Genomic DNA, 24,949 nt, shown 5'->3' on the forward strand with positions numbered 1-24,949 from the left:
ATGACTGCAACAGTGAAACACGATGACCATAGTACAGTTGTGTACCTACCATAAATGTAGATGTTCAAGTGTATTCACTGTTGCAGTCCAGGTTACCCACCCACCATCCCCCTTTTCATTGCTGGGACTTTTCTGTAGTTCTCAATTCTATACAACCTATGTGGTGTATTTGCTTGCAGATGAAGGAAACGTTTATAGTTATATATGCATGTTTTTTGGCATATTATCTTTCTAGCCTTCCTATCTGGGGGCACCTGACATCTGGGGCAAGAAAAACTGAAGAAAATGGTGTCGGTTGCAACTTTTATACCCCTAGCGCACTGACGTCAGGGAAGAGGCGATAGTAACCGACGCCAGACCAAGACTTTGGAACTCGGGCCGACTGCGGGTCGCCTGCCAGCAGGATAACCCAAGTGTAATGACTGCAACAGTGAATACACTCAAACATCTACATTTATGGTAGGCACACAACTGTACTTTTTATCTCTGTTATATTCACTACTTCTAGTAAAGTTGGTCTAGACTTGGAATTCCATTTTCTAGTAATTGCTTTTTTGGCAGACACCGTAATTAGACTCAGCAAGGCTTTACTATGTCTAGGCAATTCCGACTCTATAGCATAACTCAAAAAAAAATCATCTCCCCAGTAAGCCCATTCTGCTCACCCAGCATCTCTGACAGAGCTGTCCACAGGGAATCCCTAAAGTCTTCCAGCTCATTATACTCCCAAAAATGTGTTCCCAGCTACCTCTTTCTTGCATGTCACACCTCCCAACATTTGCTGTCCCCCTGAGGAAAAATTCTGTGGAGTCTACTTGGGGTATAAAAATACCAATGTAAACACTTCCAGGCAAAGATCCTAAATTTTCTAGACTTTGTTGCATATCTGGGAGATGTACATATATCCCCGCTGTTGTCTCTTTGTGAATTGCTTATCCAATCTCTTTTCCCGATCCTATCTAAGCTCCTCTGATTGATTTTTATAATTGCCATGCAGTATTTTATATGGTTTACTAATTGTTTCTTTAACAGCAGCTTCTTTTCTAGATTCTATTAAAAACTCTACCATTGCTGGTCTTTCATTTAGGAGCTCCCTATTTCTTTCTCTTCGCCTGTACTACGATGTCAATCCTTGATAGGGAAGGCAATCTCTAACCTGCTGCTCCCATGATAATTCTTGACAGAGTACTCTGTAGGTAATTTTTTTTAATCTGCCAACTCATTGCACTTCCTAAAACATGTTTCTAGTTACTTCTTTCTTCATGCCTAAGGAAAATTTATTTGAAGTTTGGAGTATAAAAATACCTATGCAAACACTTCTACTTTTTGTTGCTTACTTGGGGCTATCCATATGTCCTCTCATTGTTCCCTTGCAAATTGCTTTTCCAGTCTCTCTTCACAATCTTTTCTAACCACCTCTGATTGATTCTAATAGTTATCATGCAATACTTTATATGCCCTACTAATTGTCCCCTTTTAAACAGCAGCTACTGTTCTTGATTAAATAAAAAAATAAGTTCACTTAACTCCACTATCCCTTTCTGTTTGCCTGTACTCTGATATCAGTCCCTGATAGCGAAGGCAGTGTCTGACCTGCAGGCCAAACTACTACTTAGCCTCATCACACTTTATTACCTTTCCCTTCTAGTTATGTGAACCCAATGCCTTGGTTCCTTTGTCAATTTTCTCCAGTAAATGTCTATTTTCTGTACCTCTACTTACAGTCATCCATATTGGCAAAGTCTCCTTTCTCCACTCACATGTTGGCTTAATTCTTAGAACTGCTTCTGTAGCTTTTATGAATGTAACATGCTGTATGGTAGTTATTCTCATTAAGGATCTGCATCTAAAACTCCTCTCTGTCCTTATTTCTTGACCCCCTCAGTTCATAATTGTACCAGTAAAAAGTTATAGATATTTGTGTGTATGTGTGTATATGTATAATATGTGTGTGTGTCTATATATATATATATATATATATATATATATATATATATATATATATATATATATATATATATATAAAAAACACGTGCATGTGAGCCTTAACTGTGCAGCTGTAAAACATCCCTTCAAATCAGGTGATCCTAAACTATCTTGTTCTATTAGGAGGATCAACTTATCCCACTTAACTCTTGTCCTCTTTCCCTCATAGATAAATTCTTTCAACTCTTTTATTATTGTCCATATCTGTTCTGGTTGATTAAAAATATGCCTGACCTATATTTAAAACTGAAGGGACTAAAATATTTCACTGCTTGTATCTTGCTATCCATTATGGTAAATAAGAGCTTTCATTATCTCAGTTTTTGTTTTACCTTTTCTGTAGTCACTTCCCACATATCCTGTGCTGCTATAAGAGAAGCCTCTTTAATGCATACTCCTAAATACTTCATCTTATCATACCCATAAATGTGGGTATTGCTGAACTAAGTTATGAGGGAGTACATAATTTATGGTTATAGCCTTTGATTTCTCTTCATTCATTTTATATTGTGAAAAGACCTGAAACTGTCTCAAAATGTTCCACACCACCAAGATGTCCTTTTCTGGATTTATCAAGTGCAAAATGCCATCTGTAAATCAAACAAACTTTTCTTGATTTCCCCACCAATTATATTCTTAAATGTTTGAGTCCCTTATTTTCTTTGTCAGTGGCTGTAAATATTAAGTAAACAACTAAGGGGAAAGATGATACCCCCTGTTACTCCTGCCTTGTTCATCTGTTCAAACGCACCTTATTGGAGAGGAATCCTCACACTTCTCTTGCCTCCAGTCCTTCATATATTTTCCTTATTAACCTTATTGTTGTATCAAAGAATCCAAATGCTTCCATTGTCCTACCCCTAAAATCCCAGCTTACTCTGTTGAATGCTTTCTATGCATTAAGACCCACCAACAACAGCAGTATTTTCTTACAATCTACTTCTCTCTGGGTTTTCATTGTTCTATTAATGCTGTTAAATATTTGCCTACCCTCAACAAAACCTTGTTGATCCTTATCTCTTTATTTTGACAACACCTTTGCCATTCTTTTAGCTAATGCAGACATAAACCGTTTGTAATCATGGTCTGAAATTGAAATGGGTCTATAATAAGCTTGGTCTGATGGGTCTTTTCCCTGTTTTGGTAATACATCCACCACAGCTTTTTTCCAAGGCTGTGATGCTTCCCCTCCTTTTAAAATACTATTAAACAAAATATTCCAGATTCCATCACTTTTTTTCTGTCCTTACTTCCAAATGTCCACAGGAATGCCATCTACTCCTGGAGATTTCCTTGGAGATTGATTATACATCACAATTTTTGTCTCTTCTCTTCCTATCTTAACTGTTAGTTTTGAGCATTATCATCCTGTAATCTAAACATAATGAAGTCTTCCATAAATGTTTCCATTTGTGTTCTTTCTTGGTTTTCACACTCCCCTGCTTTATAGAAATTTTCATAAAATTTCCAAAAGACCTCTAATATTTCTACAGGATCTGTGGTTATTTTTCTTGTCATAGGCTCCCTAAGTTTGGCAACAACCCTTTTTAGTTTCTGCTGCCAAGTCATTGAGATAAAAGTTTTTGTGCTCTGGAGTTATCAAAAAATGGTTGCTTAACAGCATTCTTTGTAAACTCCTGTATATTCTCCAAATATTACCATTTTTTCTCTTTTTAGTATTTTGCAGTTCTTATTCTATGATATTCCCTTTATTCTGCAATACTTTAACCTTTGACATCCCCTCTAAATAATTCTCATTACTTCTTAACCATATCTATTTATGTTTAATTTCTAACCTATCTTAAAACTCCATTTTCATTTTATCCCCCTCACTAGCTATTCCTAATGAAGAAATGTCTATCTTCCCTAATAACGCTCAATTAATTTTCACTGCCCATTCCTTAAATTCCTCTTTTGAACATGTTATAGGGAAAGCACCAGTGTCTCGTTTTTACTTCATTACCCTGTATTTTTGTCTTAGTTTTTATTGGTGCATGATCTGAAATAGTTATTGGATGTATGTCAAAGCTTCAATTAAATGCACATGTTACTGTGACATGTAAACTCTAGTCATTTTGACCCAGTTATCCTGCCTTGCAGAATAATATGTAAATTCTGTTCCAGTTTCTACTTCTGAATTCACATATTCCGTAACAAATATTTTCATAAGTGTCTTCAGAAATCTACCCTTTTTTATTATATTTCTCTTCTGTGTTTTTTTGATACATCCTCATTTCTGCAAATCAAGTTCCAGTCCCCACATATAAGTAATATTCCTTGTTGAAAGTTGATTATTTCTCCCCAAATTTTCTTAAGCTCCTTAACAGCATTTTTTGGTGGAACAAAATGCATGCATTATCTTCCTTCCTAGCCAATAGCCACTAACTACCACAACTCTACTGCCATTGTTGTCTTTCCCCCCTCTTTTATTACTATTGGATCCCCTGTAGCAGTCAGTATTATTACTTCCACTTTCATTTGTCCCGGGTATTCTGCTGAATATACATCTTGAAATTTTTTCTTTGTCAAATTCACATGCTTGTTTTTTTTTCCAAACTTATCCAAACTTATCTCCTGCAGGATTATTATTTGCAGTCTGTATTTCTTAATCTAATTCAGTGTTTTCCCTTTTTGTCTTTACCTGTAAGCTGCTCACATTCCAACATATAAAGCTATGTTAAACCCGTAGCTGTTGTACATGTTACACCTAAAGAAATCCCAATCCCTCCGAGCTACATGCTCTAGGGGACCTAAACCTTGTCACCACAATAAACAGAACATGTTTGAGGGATAGATTCCTGTCCCAGAGACTTCCTATGCTCTGGAACAAACTACCCATCTATGTCAAGCAAAGTTCCTCATTAGCACTCTTCAAGAAAAATGTAGATGAGTGGATGGGAAATAGGAAATACACCCCGGGAATCACTTCTGTGGCTCTGCTCGACAGGGGCACAGGAAATTAACTTTCTTGGGTGGCATAAGCCAGGGAACTTTGTTGGCTAGGCGTATTTAGACCTTTGGACCGATAGCCTCCTACCTACTTATGAACCTATAAGATACTATAGATACAGTAGCCATTATGATAAAATCTATTGTTCCCACTTGCTATACATGACAGTGTTTTTGAATTTGTATTTCCAACTTTTGTGTTACATACATACCTTGTTTTGTTAGGTTGAGCTTTTATACAGTTATTTCTTTTTATCTCCATTTGAACCTGTGTCACATTTCTCAAGACTTTTTGTTTTAATGAAAACCTTCAAACAAATTAAAATAAATATATTTTCAGAATACCCCCCTGTTAATTTAGAATAAACACACAAAACTGTGTGTATGTTTAACAAAGGAAGTTTAACCTTCCAGATAGGGAAAATTACCCTGGTTAGTATACAGCTTAGCAAGCTCCTGCCTGGTGCCCTGCAGAGTTTACAGCATCAGAGAGACTAAAGAGAGACTTTGGAGTGATTAAGTATCATTTTTCTGCATTTTCTTGCTGCCTTTAGCTAATTCCGCCTAAAACCCTGATTTTCTAGAGTTTCTGTGATTTAAAAAGCTTGTTTCAGCTACATATTGTACTTATTTTGCTGCCTGCACTTTAACAAAGTCATTTTTGTATTTAAATTACCTATTTAATTGTTGTAGGCAACACACTTAAGTGTGATAGCCATTTCTGTGCATTTAAAGTGTTTTTTTGATTGTATCTGCTTTAGTTTCTGAAAAAACATATATACTTGTTTTCCCGCCTTTCTAAGCTAGTATAGTCCAGTTTTCAGGTTAGTGCTGAATTCAGGGCTGTGTTACAAGTTTCTGTGTTTGCCCATACCTTACTTGGATAGAAGGAAGTTTCTCTGTTCACTGTGAGAGAGGGAGCTTTGAGCAGCCTACCTGTCCCTGGAGGAGTGGTTTCAGCCCAGAAATTAGTAGTTTATTGGCCATTTTAGGCTAATTTTTATCTGTTTCATTTCCCTGCTATAAAACCCGCATTTGCACGGTTTTGCACACTGGGCAGCGCCTGTTAGCTAGGGTATAACTATTCCCGGCTCCACAAAGTCTACTCTTCAATTTTGCCTTGGAACTAGACATACTTTCAACTTAAGCAGTCAAACCATTCACTTCTCATCCCGTCACTTGCTCAAAACGCATAGCAAGCACTAATAAACCTTAGCACTAGACCCCCCTACACTGTAGAGAAGGACAAGGCTCGCTATTCGACCTTACCAGCCAATCAGTGAAACAGTTCACTGTACCTATCCGGGCATGTCCAAAGGGCAGTTTCAGGTGTACTCTCTGGTCCAACTGGTGAATCCGGGCATTTTGAGGCAACGTTCCAATTGCCTCATGTACACAGACAACCCTCTTCTCCTTCCACCAAACACTAACACATGCGAGGGATGCAATTATACAGCCAAACTGGAGGCTAAGCTCTCTCAACCCAAGACTGGACCAGGCAGTCAAGAGAAGAAGGGAATTACTTGCATCACACCACCAGTCTCACATAGACCTATGAAACCAGCACCAGCAAAAAACACACAGAAATACACGAAAACATACTCAGAGGCTCTAAATAAAAATCTGCAAAAGCAACAGAGACCTCCAAAGCAGACATCCAAGCAACCTCCACCCCGCAACACAAACCATGAAACACACACTTCACAAAACCAGTATGCCACGCAATCACAGCCCTTAAGGCAAAATGACATACCCAACCCACTAGTAATAGGCGACTCTATAGTCAGGCACACTGACGTCCCACTCACTAGGCTGAACAAGGAGAAGGTTACTGTTAGCTGCCTGTCGGGTGCCTGGAACCACCACATAACACAAGCACTCGGGTCACTCCAGAACAAGTACAAATATGACTCTGTCATTGTCCATGTTGGTGTGACTGACCTGAGCAGTACCTCCCTGGACTACATGAAAAGAGACATAGAGGAGCTCTCTGATCACGTAGCCCAGGCCGGTATGACCCTGAGTAGCATCCTGCCCTCACCAAGAATGATACTATAGAGAAAAAAAATATCAATTTCAACAATTGGCTAAGCTTCTGGTATCATTAAAAGGGGATCCAGTGTCTGTCAGCCTGGGATGACATGCTCAACAAGCCACGCTGCTTCACTAGAGACAGCTTGCACCTGTCACCGTTAGACTTTCGAATACTGGCCAAGGCTCTTGCCTCCCCATAGTGCCTTTTTTAGACAAGGCTCAAAAGACAAATCCACCACCGTAAATAGCACAAGTAACAAAAAACTGAGGGTAATGCTACTCAATGCCAGAAGTCTAAACCTCAAAATGCATGCACTTGAGACACTCCTCAGTATGGAGAAAATGGATATATGTGCAGCAACAGAAACTTGGTTTAAGACTCCAGAGAGCACCCCAGCACTACCAGGCTACAACTCATACCATACATTTCAGCCACAAAACCTGGACTGAAATACAAAAGACGGGGAAGTATCCATATTCATCAAGGATAGCCACACCTCTAGGTTAGTGGCACAGCACGATGCTTCAGAGATCATCCACGTGCAACTAACAACGGGCAAAAATGCTATTCAAATTATAGCTTGCTACAGATCACCCACCATGTCCCAGGACCCCCACTCCGCATTCCTGGAAACACTGGGAAACATAAAGGTCCTACCAAACACCCTGATATTTAGTGAGTTCAATTACCCAAACATTAACTGGGAGAACTACTCAAGTACAAACTCCCTTGCCCAACATTTCCTAGAATTTATAAACTCAAACATCTTGGATCAGTCAGCACCCCCACTAGAGGTGACAACATATTGGACGTGGTCATCACCAACATGGGCGACCGGTGTTCCACACTGGAGGTCAACCCCTCACTGGTTAGATTTGACCATAAACTAATCACTCTGGATATCCAAATTCCGCCACCACCCCCAGTCAAAGAAACCACCGTGAAAAACTTTTCAAAAGCAAACTTCACGTTACTTAAGACCAAGGTAGGAAGTTTCAAAGCCCCCATGCTAAAGGATAATGCTGTCCAAGCTGCAAAATCCTTTACTAATGCACTCTACGGGCACCTGCAAGAATGCATGGATCGTGCTATCCCAAACAAAACCAAGACTCACTCCTCCAAACTAGTACAGAAAAGAGTAAAATCCCAAGAAGGGAAGACATCCCTGATCAGTATCAGGAAGAAACTACATTCCCTCATAAAAATCATCCAAGGCTAGCTTCGATAAAAAATGGCCAAGGACTTCAAAGATAACCACAAGGCATTCTTTAGCAATGTCAAGAATCTAAGTGGCAATTCTCAGGTCTGCTCAGAGTTGGTGCAGAATGGCTCCAAATACACTGAACTGACCGATATATAGCCAACATCCTGGCAGACAGGTTCAGTGCAAACTTCACCCCTCTCACCCTCAAAAGGGCCCATAACTATACCAGGAGAATGTAGAGCCCCTTAAATCACAGACATTCAGGTTAAAACGGCCCACTACAAAGCCAAAAACACAGCATCAATGGGACCGGATGGTGTCCCAGGCTGCGTCCTACATGAGCTCAAAGATGAACTAACCATTCACCTAAACACACTGTTTAAACTCAGCCTCTCCACAGGCTACGTGCCCACAGAGTGGCACACAGCAATGGTTATTTTGCTCCCCAAATGTGGAGGCACAACAGACCCCGGGAACTATCGCCCTATAAGCCTGACTAGCTTGGTCTGCAAGGCTATGGAGTGCATCATCATCATGGATCTCATGAACAGAGACATTGGGAACCTCCAAACACTGGACTCTACCTAGTTCGGCTTTAAGGGCAGATCATGCCTCCTAAACCTGGTGGACTTCTTTTGAGACAATTACCAAGGCTATAGACGAGGGAAAGGTGGTCCACACAGCCTACCTAGACCTCGCAAAGGCCTTTGATACCATTCCCTACTCAGGTATTCTAGAAAAGCTCACCAGCCTGAACATAAACCCTACGTCACGAGATGGGTTGCCAGCTGGCTCATGGACAAAACCCACATGGTAAGAGTTGCGGGAGCTAGATCTAACTCTAAACCGGTTACAAGTGGCGTTCCCCAGGGATCAGTCCTAGGACCCCTCCTGTTCAGCATATACTTCTCAGAGGTACAGGCAAGCACAGGAGGACTATGGCTGACCAAGTTTGCAGACGACTGCAAACTAGAGGCTATAATTGACTCTCCGGCTGACACAGACATCCTCCAAAAGGGACTCACTGAAACAGATACCTGGTGTCAAAACCATGGCCTCAAGCCAAATGCCAAAAAAGTCCATAGTCATCCCCTTTGGAAAAAACAAAGTATCCACAAACTACCACATAGGTGGTAGCCCCTAAATACAGAAGACGTAATAAGGGATTTGGGGACCCAAGTAGATAGTAACCTCTCCGTTGATAATCACATTGCCAAAGTGGTTTAGAAAATTCTTCTATGTGGTCATTCTAATCACAAAAGGGTTTGTGTTAAGATCGAAAGAGGTTACTTAATAACATAATTACCCACCCTAATTTTGTAATCCAACTAAACTAGAGGCCCTTACCCCTCCTACTTAAAGGGCCCCTCTACGCATCACTCATCAGACCCATCATAGATTAAAATGCCCCATTTGAGATGTACCTTACAAGACACCTGCAACAACTGGAAAGACCACAGAAGAACCCCACCAAGAGGATCACTGGCCTCAAGCAGATGCCCTATGCAGCTCGACTGAAGAAACTCCAGCTTTACTCTGTTGTATACCGCCTACTCAGCGGTGATCTCTGCCTGACATACAAGACTATGTCCAACCCAGAACTGATGGACATGCTCCAACTAAAGAAAACCATATCCCCTCGAGCCACACGCTCCAGGGGGTCTAAACCTCACCACAACAATAAATAGGACGTGCTGGAGGGATAGATTCCTGTCTCAGAGACTTCCCATGCTCTGGAACAAGATTCCAATCTACATTAGGCAGAGCTCCTCGCTAACCCTCTTCAGGAGAAACCTTGACGAGTGGATGGGAAACAGAAAGTTTACACCAGGGATCACTTCAATGGCTCTGCTGGCCAGAGGCACAGGGAACTAATCTTAAGGGGGCGACGAAAGCCAAAACATTACGGCTAGGCTTATAAATGCCTTTGGGCAGATAGCCTAGTACCTACATATGAACCTTTGAAATCGACAGCTGTACCCACAGGCATGATCTAATTTAAAATTAAGGTAGCTCATTGTTGTCTTTTCTTATCTTATCTTTGTTCCCTTCCTAGATGGAAAACAACTTGCATGCTTTCACAAAAATTAATTTTAGCCCTAAAAAAAGCACACTGGTTATCTTTATATAAAACTAAATTATGTTCCATTAAATGCATTGGTGTATTAAGGCTGCTGGGGAGGCTACTGTCTTATTCTCTTCCCATAATCTCAAACATTATTTTTTCACAGAACTGCTTGTCACTGTATCTTTAAATTTTGCATTTCCCTCTGCAAAGGATGCTTAGAACTGTGAAAATTAATTTCTTGCATCTGCAGATAGTTTGTCTCCATGTGAAAGTAGTCTGCAATGGGGAAGAAAACTGATAATTTACAGATGCTTGAAGGAATCTTAGTAAATTTCACCCAGAACAAAATTTCCCAAATTCTCCATGGCTACCTGCTTTCAGCTGCAGACTTCTTATCTGTAACTGAAAATATTTGATAATGGAAAAAAGCTAATGTATTTGCTGATGCAAGAACATTTGCATTTTTCATGATTTTCATGTTTTTGTCTTATTTTTAAGCTTATTTGCTCACAAAAGTGTTCATAGCTTAAGCCAAATACATTAATCTAGACATCCACCCTTCTAAAAACAAGTGAAATTATCATCTTAGTTCTACATATGATATAATCAGTACAGTTTTACATCCCACCCCAGCAGACCTGCTCACCGCATTATATAAACTTAAACTTGCTTCTGTTCAACTTTCTGCTCTTGTTTATACTGTAAAATCTATATTTCTAATGACTAAAAAGGTACTTGTTTTCTCTTTAACATATACAACAGTCACTAAAAAGGCAATCTCCCATCACACACATGCATTTAAAATACCTAGGACTGCACATTATGCAAAACTGCTTTACAATAGGACATGCAGTTTATACCATGAAATGTTTTAAGCAAATACTGATAAAAACAATATTTGCTTTACTGAGTTACTTCCCCCCTTTAGTGTTCTCCTACATGTTATGGACATAATATGGGATATATGTTTTACAGTCCACTCACAAGTTTAACACAATCAACAAAAGTCCAATTTTTTCTTAGCCACTTTTATTCGCAAAGCCATATTTCACAAATGTGATTTTTGCTTTATAATCTCACATTTATTTAATCATTTCAGTGTTGGTAGTCTTCTTCCATATTATCTCCATTTCCTAACAGTAGACTCTGTTTCAAGTCCAAGGTACTCCTGATTCTTATAGTTAACTCCTGTGTTTTTTTCTGTCTCTCAAGCATTTTCCTTTGGGACATTGGCAAAGGTTTCACTGCCAAAGAACAGGAATTGTGAAATCGAGGGAAACAAGCTCCTTTTGTCTAAAGAAGAGCAGTCCAGTAGGCTAGAACCACTTTTAATTGAATTCATTAAGTAGTGAGGGAATGTGTTACTGTCAGAAGTTGCTGCCTTTGAAAAAGCAGTTAGCTTTTGAAAAACAGTTGGCTGATGGTGATAGCTTTGGTTTGCTAGTTGCTTTAAGTAGGAGGGGTAAGGGCCTCTAGTTTAGTTGGATTACAAAATTAGGGTGGGTAATTATGTTATAAAGTAGCCTACTGGTATACAATTATTAGTTGCTATGAACTCTGCAAGTGTCTTACAGCTATGTTCATAGGTAGGTACTAAGCTATCTGTCCGAAGGCATTTATAAGCCTAGCCAGAATGTGTTGGCTTTTGCCGCCCCCTTAGATTAGTTCCCTGTGCCTCTGTCCAGCAGAGCCACAGAAGTGATCCCTGGAGTAAACGTTCCATTTCCCATCCACTCGTCAAGGTTTCTCTTGAAGAGCGTTAGCGAGGAGCTCTGCCTAATGTAGATTGGAATCTTGTTCCAAAGCATGGGAAGTCTCTGGGACAGGAATCTATCCCTCCAGCACATCCTATTTATTGTTGTGGTGAAGTTTAGATCCTTAGAGCATGTGGCTCGAAGGGATATGGTTTTCTTTAGGTGGAGTATGTCCATCAGTTCTTGGTTGGACATGGCCTTGTATGTCAGGCAGAGATCACCTCTGAGTAGGCGGTATGCAACTGAGTACAGCTGGAGTTTCTTCAGTCGAGCTGCATAGGGCATCTGTTTGAGGCCAGTGATCCTCTTGGTGAGGTACTTCTGTGGTCTTTCCAACTGTTGCATGTGTCTTGTAAGGTACATCCCAAATGGGGCGTTGTACTCTATGATGGGTCTGATGAGTGATGCGTAGAGGGGCCCAATGACTTCTTTTGATCTGGATGCGAACCCTTTTGTGATTAGGTGGGCCACACAGAAGGATTTTCTAACCATTTTGGCAATGTGATTATCAAAGGAGAGATTACTATCTGCTTTGGTCCCCAGATCCCTTATGTCTTCCGTACTTAGGGGACTACCACCTATGTGGTAGTTTGTGGGTACTTTGTTTTTTCCAAAGGGGATGACTATGCACTTTTTGGCATTTAGCTTGAGGCCATGAATATGACACCAGGTATCCATCTCAGTGAGACCCTTTTGGAGGATGTCTGTGTCAGCTGGAGAGTCAATTACAGCCCCTAGTTTGCAGTCGTCTGTGAACTTGGTCAGGCATAGTCCTCCTGTGCTTGCCTGTACCTCTGAGAAGTATATGCTGAACAGGAGGGGTCCTAGGACTAAGCCCTGGGGAACGCCACTTGTAACCGGTTTAGAGTCGGACCTAGCTCCTGCAACTCTCACTATGTGGGTTCTGTCCGTGAGCCAGTTGGCAACCCATCTTTTGACGTAGGGGTTTATGTTCAGGCTGGTGAGCTTGTCTATAATACCAGAATGGGGAATGGTGTTGAAGGCCTTTGCGAGGTCTAGGTAGGCTGTGTGTATCACCTTTCCCTCGTCTATAGCCCTGGTAACTATCTCAAAGAAGTCCACTAGATTTAGGGGGTATGATCTGCCCTTAACAAAGCCGAACTGGGTAGGGTCCAGTGTTTGGAGGTTCCCAATGTCTCTGTTAATGAGTTACATGATGATGTGTTCCATAGCCTTGCAGACCAAGCTAGTCAGGCTTATAGGGCGATAGTTCCCAGGGTCTGTTGTGGCTCCACCTTTGTGGAGCGGAATAACCGTTGCTGTGCACCACTCTATGGGTACGTAGCCTATGGAGAGGCTGAGTTTGAACAGTGTCTTTAGGTGGGGGTTAGTTCATTCTGTAGTTCGTACAAGACGCAGCCTGAGACATCATTGACGCTGTGTTTTTGGCTTTTGAAAGGGCTGTTTTCACCTGTGCATCTGTGATTTTTGGGACACTACACTTTTCCGGTATTGTTGTGGGCCCTTTTGGAAGTGAGAGGGGGGTGAAGTTTGCACTGAATCTATCTGCCAGGATGTTGCCAATATCAGTAGGTTCAGTATATTTTGTGCTATTTTGCACTAGTTCAGTGCATATCTGCGAGTTGCCACTTACATTTTTAACATAGCTAAAGAAGGCTTTGTGGGTTATCTTTTGAATCCTTGGCTATTTTTCTTTCGAAGTTAGCCTTGGATTATTTCATGAGAGACCTCAGTTTCTTACTGATACTGATCAGGGATGTCTTTCCTTCTTGGGATTTGCTTTTTTTCTGAACTAGTTTCCTCCTATTGTATAACCTGTTTATTGCAGGGGTCCACCAAACTGGTTTCCTTCTCTTAGAGGAGTGAGTCTTGGTTTTGCTAGGGATGGCATGATCCATGCATCCTTTTAGGTGCTCATAGAGTGCATTTGTAAAGGTTTCTGCATCTTGGGCAGCATTATCCTTTAGCGTGGGGGCTGTGAAACTTACCACCTCTGTCTTAAGTAAGGTGAAGTTTGCTTTAGAAATGTTTTTTACTATGGTTTCCTTAGTTGGGGGTGGTGGTGGGATGTGGACATCCAGAGTGATTAGTTTATGGTCTGATCAGTGACGGGTTGACCTCCGGTGTGTAACACCTGTCGCCCATGTTGGTGATGACCAGGTCCAGTATGTTTTCACCTCTGGTAGGGGAGTTTACCAGCTGATCCAGGGCGTTTGAGTTGATGAATTCCAGGAAGCACTGGGCCTGGGAATTTGTACTAGAGTAGTTTTGCCAGTGAATGATAGGGTAATTGAAATTGCCCAGTATCAGGGTGTTTGGTAGGACCTTCATGCTTTCCAGTGTCTCCAGAAAGGTGGAGTGGTGGTCCTGGGTCATGGAGGGTGATCTGTAGCAGGCCACAATTTGCATTGCAGATTTGGCTGATGTTAGTTGCACATGGATGATCTTGGAGGTATCATGCTGCGCCACTAACCTGGAGGTGTAGGTATCCTTGACGAATATGGATACATCCCCTCCTTTTGTGTTTCAGTCCGTGTTCTGGGGCCAAAACATGTGGTATGAGTTGTAGCCTGGTAGTGCTGGGGTGCTCTCTGGAGCTTTGAACCAGGTTTCAGTTACTGCACAGATGTCAACGTTCTTCATACTGAGGAGTGCTTCGAGCATGTGCATTTTGAGATTTAAACTCCTGGCGTTGAGTAGCATAACCCTCAGTTTTTTGTTAATTGTGCTATTTACGGAGGTGGGTCTGACTTTTGGGCCTTGCCTAAAAAAGGCACTATTTCGGCAGCAAGAGCCTTGGCCAATATTCGAAAGCCTAGGGGTGCCAGGTGCAAGCCGTCTCTTGCGAAGCAACGTGGCTTGTCGAGCATGTCATCCCGGGCTGACAGACACTGGATCCCCTTTAAATGACAGCAGAAGCGTAGCCAATTGTTGAAATTAATCTTTTTTTTCTTTATACCGTGGTATCATTCTTGGTGAGGGCAGGATGTTACTCAGGGTCAGGGTCATACCAGCCTGGGCTACATGATCAGAGAGCTCTTCCATGTCTCTTTTCATGTAGTCCATGTAGTCCATGGAGGTACGTCTCAGGTCATTCACACCAACATGAACAATGACAGATTCATATTTGTACCTGTTCTGGAATGACCTGAGTGCTTGTGTTATGTGGCGGATTCTGGCTTCCGACAGGCAGCTAACGGTAACCTTCTGCTTGTCCAGCCTAGTGAGTGGTGTAGTCATGACAATCATTGCTTGTATACTTTTCTTAACAAAACAGTTCAGTAACAAACTTTTAATAACAGAATACATAAGAGCTGTATAAAGCACAGTTATGATAAAAGTAATTATACTTTGCGTTATGCTTGTACCAACATTTCCAAATATTACCCAACCATCCAGACAAGGTCCAACCAGACTCTGTTTTAGTCATGTTAATAGCCAATTGTTCCATAAAGTCAGCCACTTTTTCTTGTTCATTATGAAAGTCTGAAACAAACGTACAGCACCTTTTTCCAATCAAATGGCAAACTCTGCTCTTCGAGTTAAGTGTGTAATCAAGAGCTTTTCAGTTCTACAAAGATGTGGCTCGAACTTCAGTCAGTTCTCTATTTACCATGCAAATGTGCTCTGAAGTCTTAATAGCCATTTCAGCTAATATAAAGGACAGCTGGCTCACTTCATGCATAGTTTGCAACATGCCATACTGCTGAAAAATTAATGCTACAGCTTATTCGACATTGTGTATGGCCCTGTTATTTCATAGTCTTTCAGCAGGTACAGAAAAGAAATGTAAAATAGTTGGTGTCATTTGTCCCACATAACTACAACCAGACCAGTTTCTGGGTGACCAGGGGTAGGCACAGTCTCCACAGATGTAATAATAATTATCCAACATTCCCATGCCTTTCCCCCCAGCCGTATCTCTTTAATCTAAGCTCCATCAATAAAGTCTTATTACAGGTATCCCTGCAGCTGCTGTAACCAACTTGCACAGTTCCTTTCCTGGCATAACAAGTATCACCTTGCATTGATGCAACTAGTTAAGTTAGTAATATACTTTCTTAGTAATATACTTTCTTAGTCCAGTCTGTAACATTATGCCAGGCTTGAGTTTCCATAGCAATTTGCCTGTCTAAATAAGTCTGTTGCACAGGGACAGGTAACATTGGATTGCGCCCTTTAGCATTATGGGGAACAAATCCACATACCCAGCAGCTGGAAACATTTAATTCATTCGTATATTGATGGAACATTCAAAGAAACAGGTTTTCTCTCATGTCGATCAGAAGCACCAGTGATTTCATCAGGAGAGGGTGTGATGCCATTTTCTGTGGAGTCTGGAGATGTCAAGCAAGTTTTCTTGCAGTGCGAAGTGTGGACCCAGTTTGGTATTCTAGCACACTTTACTGCAGGAAGAGTTGTTAAGAGGACAAGATGAAATCCCTTCCACCCTGGTTTCAAAGAAGATTTGTGTTGGAATAATTTTATATACACCCAGTCACCTGGTTAGAGATTTTGAGAAGGGTCAGCAGATGGACAGGGGGTGTTGCTTTTACTTTCTTGTGAAAATTTTGCAATATAAATATCAGTTTTGAGCAATAGTCCAGCAAAGCTGCATTAGTAAAAACAAGTTCACAATTCCTGATTGGTGGGGTAGGTGGCATTCTCATGGGATGACCCATATGAATTTCATGTGTGTTTAGTTTACAAGTAGCATTCACAGTTCTCCACATAACTCATTAAAGCCAGAGGCGAATCTTCTGGCCATTTCAGTCCTGTTTCACTGCAAATTTTGCTAATTCTAATTTTAAAGAGTTTGGTTAGACCTTTCAACAAAAGCAGATGACTGTGGATGGTAGGGACCATGTAACTGCAAAAAAATTTAAACATTTTACACAATTGCTAATCAATCTATACATTTACAAAAGGGTCCCCAAGGTGGGGGTTGGGCTGAAGATTTAGTTCTAACAGAAGGTACAGTATTGTGTGTCAAACAGATTTCACAATTATTTACATAATGGCTAACTAGAGGCTAAGAAAGAGGGGCAAACCAATCTCACTGAATAAGATTTAGAAGTCCATGTTTACCAATATGATAATGTAGGTGATATGCCCTTACCAACCAATGTAGTACGGCTGAAGGTGCTACTATTCTTCCATCAAGATGCACCCATAAGTTCTTGTTTCTTTTGCAACCAGCATTGATCCAGCTCTCTTTTTCTGCCTCTGTAGCTCTGTTTTGCAAAGCAATCAAATTATCATTTTTTTCAGGTATTTCTTGCATAACAAAAGCAACATTTATAGTGATATTTAAACCAGCAGCCTGTTTGGGTACGTAATCTACTAATCAGTTACCTTTTACAATAGCAGCATCTCCTTGTGTAAGGTTGTACTTTATTGCTAAAGCTTTTGGTAACAGCAAAGCATCTAATAACTCCTTTACAAACTTTCCATTTTTTTATCTAAGTACCTGCTGATGTTAAAAATCCTCTGTCTCCACATTTCCCCAAAGTCATGAGCTACTGCAAAACATTAACAACTGTCTGGGTGGATATTTAACAACCTTATCCTTAGTTAATTTACAAATTGTTATTAATGCAATCAATTCAGCAAGTTATGCAGAAGTAACCCCTTGTAATTTTTCTTGATGAAATTACTTCAGTTTCTGTGCAAACAGTTATGGCTCCTGAAAAGTTTCCATTTCTGTTTCTTTCACATGATCTGTTCACAAACAATTCCATTTCTACATTTTCCACTGAAGTATCTTTAAAATCAAGTCTAGGAGAAAGCACTTGGTTAGTCACAGTTACACAGTCATGCAGATCACCATCTCCTGTCATGGCTAGGAGGGATGCTGGATTCAACACCTGGCATCACTCTTTGGTGATCGAAGGGTTTGAAATCAGCAGTAGCTCCTACTTTGTTAGCCTAGCGACTGAGAGATGCTGCGTTTTAGATTTCAGTAATAGTGCAGATACCACATGGGGAATTGCAACTGTAAGCTTGTGTCTTAGGACTAATGCTGCAGATTGTTCTACCATCATTGCAGCTGCTGCTACTGCCTGCAGGCAGCCTGGTTTATGCAGTAGGTCTAAATGCATCAGCATGTTTTTGAACTAGCAACCCTGCTGCATAACTGCCTTTTTCATGACAGAACAAAGTAAAATGTTTCTTGTAATCTGGAAGTCCTAAGGGTGTAGCTGTAGCAAGGGCTTGTTTTCACAAAGAAAAAGCATTTCCTTCCTTTTCTGTCCAGGGCAGTGACTCTGGTGTGTCTTGTTTAAGCATGTCAGTTAAAGGTCTAGTGAATTCTGCATAATTTGGTATCCACTGTCTACAGTGGCCATCCAAACCTAGAAAAGCATGTAGTTGCTTCTGTGTGACAGGACAAGGTACTTTTACAATAGCTTCAACATATGAAGGCAGGAGATATCTCTGGCCATGTGAAATCAAATGTCCTAAATACTTTACTTTAGGAGACCATAACTAAAGTTTTTACTTTGTCTCGTCTTTGCTAATTCACTCAACAAATATATGGCATCCTGCGGAAAATATGTTAATGTATCTGAAGCTGTAAGTAAATCGTAAATCGTCTACATACTGCACCAATACAGATTTGTATGGTTACCGGATTTCTTCAAGATCCTGCATTAAGATTTGTGGAAAGGATTGAAGGACTGTCGACAGTCGCTGCCACATATGTTGAATTCCACCGTATGCAAAAGCAAATAAATACTGGCTGTCTGGATGAATCGGAATAGAAAAGATGGCTGAACCTAAATCTGCTACAGAAAAATAAATTAGCCCAAGGTGGTATGCAACTTTAATATAGTTGCTGGATTTGGCACCACAAGATATGAAGGAGTAACAACTTGATTCACTGCTCTTAAGTCTTGCACAAACCTGTGTGTCTCCCTGGCTAGCTTTTTACTGGGAGAATGAGAGTATTACAACTGTGTCTCTTTACTATCATTCCATGTTGGAGTAAAGATCAAGGCACTGGTTTAATTCCCTGTTCTGCTTCAGGTTTTAAAGGATACTTGCAATACGAGGAAGTGGTTTTATAAACTCTACACATATTTTCACAGGTATAGAAGATTTTGACAGAACTACCTCATTGGAATGTTTTGCCCACAAGATATCAGGAATTTGCTGTTACAGTTGATCATCTGCTTCTGAACATGCTTTTCCTGTCTCTTCTGAAACGCTGAGTACAGCAATCACTTCTTCTTTGGATTCAGCTGGTACATTAAGGAAACACCATCTGCAGTGCAAAAGGTAGTACATCCTAATTTACAAAGCACATCCCTAACCATTAAATTTGCTAGAACTGAAGTGCTTAATAAAAAGGCCTGCTTACCTTCAGTTGGTCCTAAAGAAAGGTTTAGATATGGGAAAAACAATAGGAGTGTTGGTAACACCTGCAGCAGATACTTTTTTCAGAAGTCACTGGAATTTTATCTTGGCCAATTATTTTCCAGCACGGATCAAGTTGCACCAGTTTCAGTCAAAAATGGAACATCTTTTTGTCCTACTTTTAACTTGACAAAAGATCCTTCTCGATCTACTTGCATTAATGCTCTTTTATGTACCTCATCCTTCTCCCGAGTGTTGTTTATGTATTTCTCCTGACATGTCTTGCCACTTTGGGGTAGAGGTAGCAGAGAAACATTGGAAGGATTTTGATTTTGCCATTGCTGCATTTGTTGTTGTTGTAGATTTGGACATTCTCCTTAGCAATGTTCCATTTGTCCACAGTTATGATCGGCCCCTTTCCCAGCTTGCTTTTGCTGAACATTCGTTGCTCTGCCTCTAACTTTTCTACCTTGCCTACATCTGCCTCTGCAGCTAACCTTTCAAAGCTTTGTATTTGCAATTGAATGAGTTTGTCTTCTGCATCTCTTCTCTTCTTACCTACTTGATCCATGTAGTGCTCTGTGAATTTTATTAACTTATCTATTTCTTCCTCCTGTCAAGCAACCCGATTATGTTTTACTAATATCTGCACATTAGTAGAAACTTAAAAGAAAAATGTAGGCAAGCTAGAGTCTCCACTGTGTGATTCCTTAAACCTCTTGTATTAGAGGCACATGGGATATATGCAAATGACCCTTTAAGGACATCAGATGTTTCAGCTATATTCTGAATTGGGTTGCCACCTTTCGTTGTGGCTAAAACTGGACCAAAGCCACAACCCTCACACTGTCTATAACCCCACCCATTTCTGCCCATTTGTGACATCATCACAATGTCAGCTGATGTTCAATGCCCTCTTTTTTTTCCATTCCTGGTATCTTTTTTCTGCTGATTTACTATGCATTTCTGTAAAAAAAAGAAAAAAAAAAGATGTAGTAAATCCACCAATTTAACAAATTTCGATAGTCTGTTTCTTTTTTTTGAAACAGAATACCAGAGTTGGTGCAGTGTTTTCCAGACTAGCAGACACACTTTGATTTCCAGATAGTCCAGAAAAAAAAGGTGGCAGTCCTAATTCTGAATGCCCATGACTTTTTTTTTTTCTTTTTAAGTCTGTTATGGACAAATACAGGGCAGTAAAGCCATACCCTACTAGCTGTGGGCATGCATGTTTCAGCCTTCTTATGGTTTCAGCAGCACAGCATAAGTGGACTGTTTGGCTAACCTTTAGAAACGCAGGGTTGTCGTACCCAGCTGATGTCCATAACCATTAAGGTATCTGCAAAATATCCCAACTAACAAACTAAAACAATGAGTAAAAAGGTCACACAGACAAACCAATCAGTAAAAACTGTCTGTACGACACCACTTTTGTCCATTTTCTTGTATTCAGTTCCCTCTTTTACACATTAATTTATCATAAACTTAACATACCTCTATTGGCTTATATGCCTTCTTCGTTAGTAGTGATCCAGTAATATATCATAAACTTCACATACCTGTTTTGGCTTATATGCCTCCTTCGTTAATAGTGATCCAGTGTGGTGCCTTGTAAGGAGAACACTCTAGAGGGCATGAAGATTATGGGAAAAGGGAAGAGAGTAGCAGGCAGAGGCAACAGTCAGCTGCGGGAAGATAGAAAAGTAGAAACTCTTGTTCTATTTTCCAGCACTAAGCTCCTCACACTGCCTCATGGTGTGACACCAATTTAGAAAACAGTGTATGGCCAGCTGTTCTGTTAGAGGTAAGACTTGACACTGTTTCCGGTGAAAGGGATGTAGAAGTGCAAAAATCCTTCCGTAGCAACAGCATGATTCTGCCTTAAGGTGCCTAAATCTTCTTAGTGGCACTGAGTGAGTTGGGAAAGGCCCAGGGCTGGCTTGTCAGGTCAGTAGACCAGGTGAATGATGTGAGGCTCCTGGGAGCAGCTGATGATGAGCTGTTTGAAGGGTGCTAAAAATTAGTGTATTTACACTAAGCAGCTGAGGCGAAACTAGCATGAGGCGGCATCCTAGCTATCAATGAATCGGGGACAAATATCAGCAGAATCAGGGACACTTTTAAAATATTAGTCCAGTTAGCTTAAGTTATTAACAGAATAAGTAAATGTGAATTAATATACTTTTTCTGAAGTAAAAGAAGTCTATAACTTTTATTTATTGTCATTAAGTGTAATTCACAACTTTTTTCCAAAAGTCACTAGTTTGTAAGGGATTAAGAGGAACGGAGCTAAATTCTGAGTCAAAATCAGGGATAATGTAGAGGTATGGAAGGCATGTTCCCCCTCAAGATTTAGCAGCTGCAGGCTTGGAGAGGCTATCCAAGGAGGCAAAGTGCACTCAGGAAAAAAGGGTAGGCCGCCCCTCAGGACAAGCAAGCTATCTTACTTCCCTGCTGCTTGACTCTTGCTGGGAATGGAGGGCTTATTTAGGTTCCCAGGCAGGAAGAAACATAGAGCTGTCACCTAGCCCTGGAATACTTGGCTTTGTTACCCCAAATGAATGGGCCAAATTGGTTGAATGTAAGGGAGTCATCAAGCATAGTCCTTGTGGGTACAAATAAAAGGAGGCTAGAGTAATAAATCGGTTCTGTTAACTACCCTACCTCTCTTATGACCCATTCCAACAACATTTCCCTTTCCATTCCAAAGAACTGAATGCTGTCCCTATAAATATCAGAAGCATCTGTAGCAGGATTATAGAACTTCATACGTAGGTTGCCATTACGCACTGGATATTTTGGCTGTTTCTGAAACCTGACCAAAATCCAACATAAATGACACAGAAATACTTGCGCCCAGGCTGTAATATCATCAGAGCAAATTGACCAGTAAAAAGCTGGTGGAGTAGCAGTTCTTTACTCCAACACATTTGAGGTTCTCCATAAACCAACAGTATACGAAATTCCATTGCACAGAAGTCATTATTTCTTTCCTTAAATTGAATAAACATAACTATGGACCCCCCAAAAAAAGTATATACTTGTACTGGAAGACCTGTTTTACTGGATATATAATACTAACTGTAAAGAAAAAAATAGTACTAGGAGATGTCAGTACTGACCTGGCAAAATATCAGCTCTAGCTTCCCTCCCCCTAGTATTAATTTTTTTGGTTTCACTCAACTAATTTCTTCTCCACATGGTATAACAAATCTAATAACAAAGGATTTAACTTTACTGGATTCTGGTCTCCAGTTCTAGGAGGTACATCTCCTCGGGTACTTTTTCAGATTCCCCGAGTGACCATGTACCTACCTAAACAGTCCTATCACCCATCTGGTAAAACAACAGTCTACCAATAACTCATAATCTCTATAACTTCAACTCCGATATCTTTATACCTTACAAAAATATTAGTCTGTCCTTAAAACATTTCCCCTAGATGATGATGTGCTTAGTTTCAATTCGGTATTCGTAGATATCCTACATAGTGCCCATAGGGGAAAAAAACTAAAATCTACCCATGATCTTTGGCTAACCAACAGTAGTAGACTTATAATGCATAAGAGGGATAGGGCCTCGAAAGAATGGCAAATAAATAAAATAAAACGTCACCTATCCTACCTTTGAGGTCTCAGTAAATTCACAAAAACATGTGACTAAAGACGAGCAACAATAGTACGATAACCTGCAAAACTGTCATAGATACATTTCACAAAAATGTCTGTCCTCTTTCAAAGAAATATTACACCCTGGATCAAAATCCAGTCAAAATCCAAGCCCAGTCCTAATCCTAGCCCTAACTGCAACCCAATTCAGGTCTTACTTTGTAGACAAAATAACTAATCTAAGAGCACCTCTCTTACCATCCTTGTTTTAGGCCAATTCCCTCCTCCATGTCTACCTTTACCGTTAAAACTGTAGGTAGTTCCTACATAAAAAATACTTCTCAATATCCAGCATGCTCACCCTCTGCCAACAACTTCCCAGCAGAATACCTTTAGATATCTGTACACGCCACAGCCTTCCCAGTCTTCACACCAGCAAACTGGTCAGTACAAGAATGCTTTGTTCCTTTTCTCTGGAAAAAGTCTTATATAATCAAGAGTTATCCATCATTAGCCCCATTGCTATCCTGTCTGCCCTGTCAAAAATACTAGAAAAATATGTACATACACAACTACTTCAGTACCTTCTGCAGGAGCAGCTCTTGTCCCCCAATCAACACAGTTTTCACCCAGTCCGTAGCCCCACTACTGCTCTGTTATCCTTTGTGGATACAATCAACAAAGCCAGGGACAAGGATCAGCTTGTCTCCTCCTTATTCCTAAACTTGTCTAAAGCCATTGACACAGCATTGCACTGTCAACTCCTATTACAAATGTCTTACCTGTGCTTTTCATAACACTCTAAAATTGTTAAACAGCTATTTGAATAATGGGTATCGATTTTGTTGTATAGTACAGTACCTTATCTCCTTTCCTATTATGCCTCTCAGGTGTACCCTAAGGTTCTATTATTGGCTCTCTCTTGTTCAACATGTTCACCAAACACTGTCACTCTGCCTCCCAACATGTGTGCGTTATACACTATGCAGATGATTCCACTCTTATGTGCTCTTCTAACAACCCATCCCATCTTCATCAAATAACATGAGAAGCCTTGAACTCTCTTTGTTAGTGTCAGTGGCGCAACCAGTAGCATGCTTGCCTTTGGTGCTGAAAGACCAGAAGGCTGTGGTTCTGTTCCCACTGGAGATGATTGGATTGCTGACACTGCAGTGCAGCATTAGGGAGTTGCTGCACTGCCGCGTGTGCTGTCATTTGGATGAGATGTTAAACTGAGGTCCCATCTGCTTGAGTTGGTGGAAGCTCAAGTGGGTGTAAAAGATCCCATGCCACCTATCGAAAAGGTTACGGTAACTGGTAAGGAGGGAGCAAGTGGGCACTGGAACAGTATAGCAACTGATAGAGCTTAATGGATTGCAGTATCAAGGTTCAAATGAGACAGGGCCTCCATATTTGTACATGGGGGGGTCTTACTTTATTAACAAGATGAGTGGTATGACTACACTAGATTCTGTCAGGATCTGCAGCATTGTTAATGTCTCTGGTATTGCATTAGATTTGGTCATTATCTTATGTCTAATGCAGTGTTACAGTTTTGGAACTGCTTAAGATTTTATCATGTAAAGTATCTTATTTTTATGTCATTACTTTACATAGTATGATGGAGTTTCTACATTTTTCTTGATTGATCAAATTTTTGTAAAGCATTAATGTTTGTAAACTTAAACCATGAATATGGTACTTACTGGGACATGTTTTTCTGTTTCAGTGATTGTCTGATATGAAGTTTCAGAGTTTCTGAAATGAGAGACTTTTCTTTCAAATGATGTAATTGCTGGGCAGGTCACTCTTATGGCAGAAAAGCTGTGCTGATCTTGGGAGGATGGCTTTACGATCTTCATAAGTTCGTAAAGGAACATATTATCATGGATCGATATACAGTACTTAGAATAATTGGAGAAGGTTCCTTTGGAAGGGCTCTGTTGGTTCAGCCTAAGAACAGAAGTGATCAGCTTGTGATGAAGGAAATCCAGTTACCAAAGGCAA

The 24,949-nt window shown here is 40.5% G+C and overlaps 1 protein-coding gene across 2 annotated transcripts in view; it reads left to right on the forward strand.

Moving 5' to 3' along the window:
- Nucleotides 1–24,949, forward strand: part of NEK3 (NIMA related kinase 3) — a 1,322,970-nt gene that overhangs the window by 125,336 nt on the left and 1,172,685 nt on the right. For both annotated transcript variants that reach the window (XM_044071667.1, XM_044071666.1), the window contains exon 2: nt 24,672–24,945. In XM_044071667.1, coding sequence (XP_043927602.1) covers nt 24,829–24,945 — 117 coding nt within the window. In that variant the 5' untranslated portion in view covers nt 24,672–24,828. The remainder of the gene's footprint in view (nt 1–24,671; nt 24,946–24,949) is intronic.

Source organism: Protopterus annectens, chromosome 5.part0 (genome assembly GCF_019279795.1).
Source record: "Protopterus annectens isolate FY-2018-M chromosome 5.part0, PAN1.0, whole genome shotgun sequence".
NCBI lineage: Eukaryota > Metazoa > Chordata > Ceratodontiformes > Protopteridae > Protopterus > Protopterus annectens.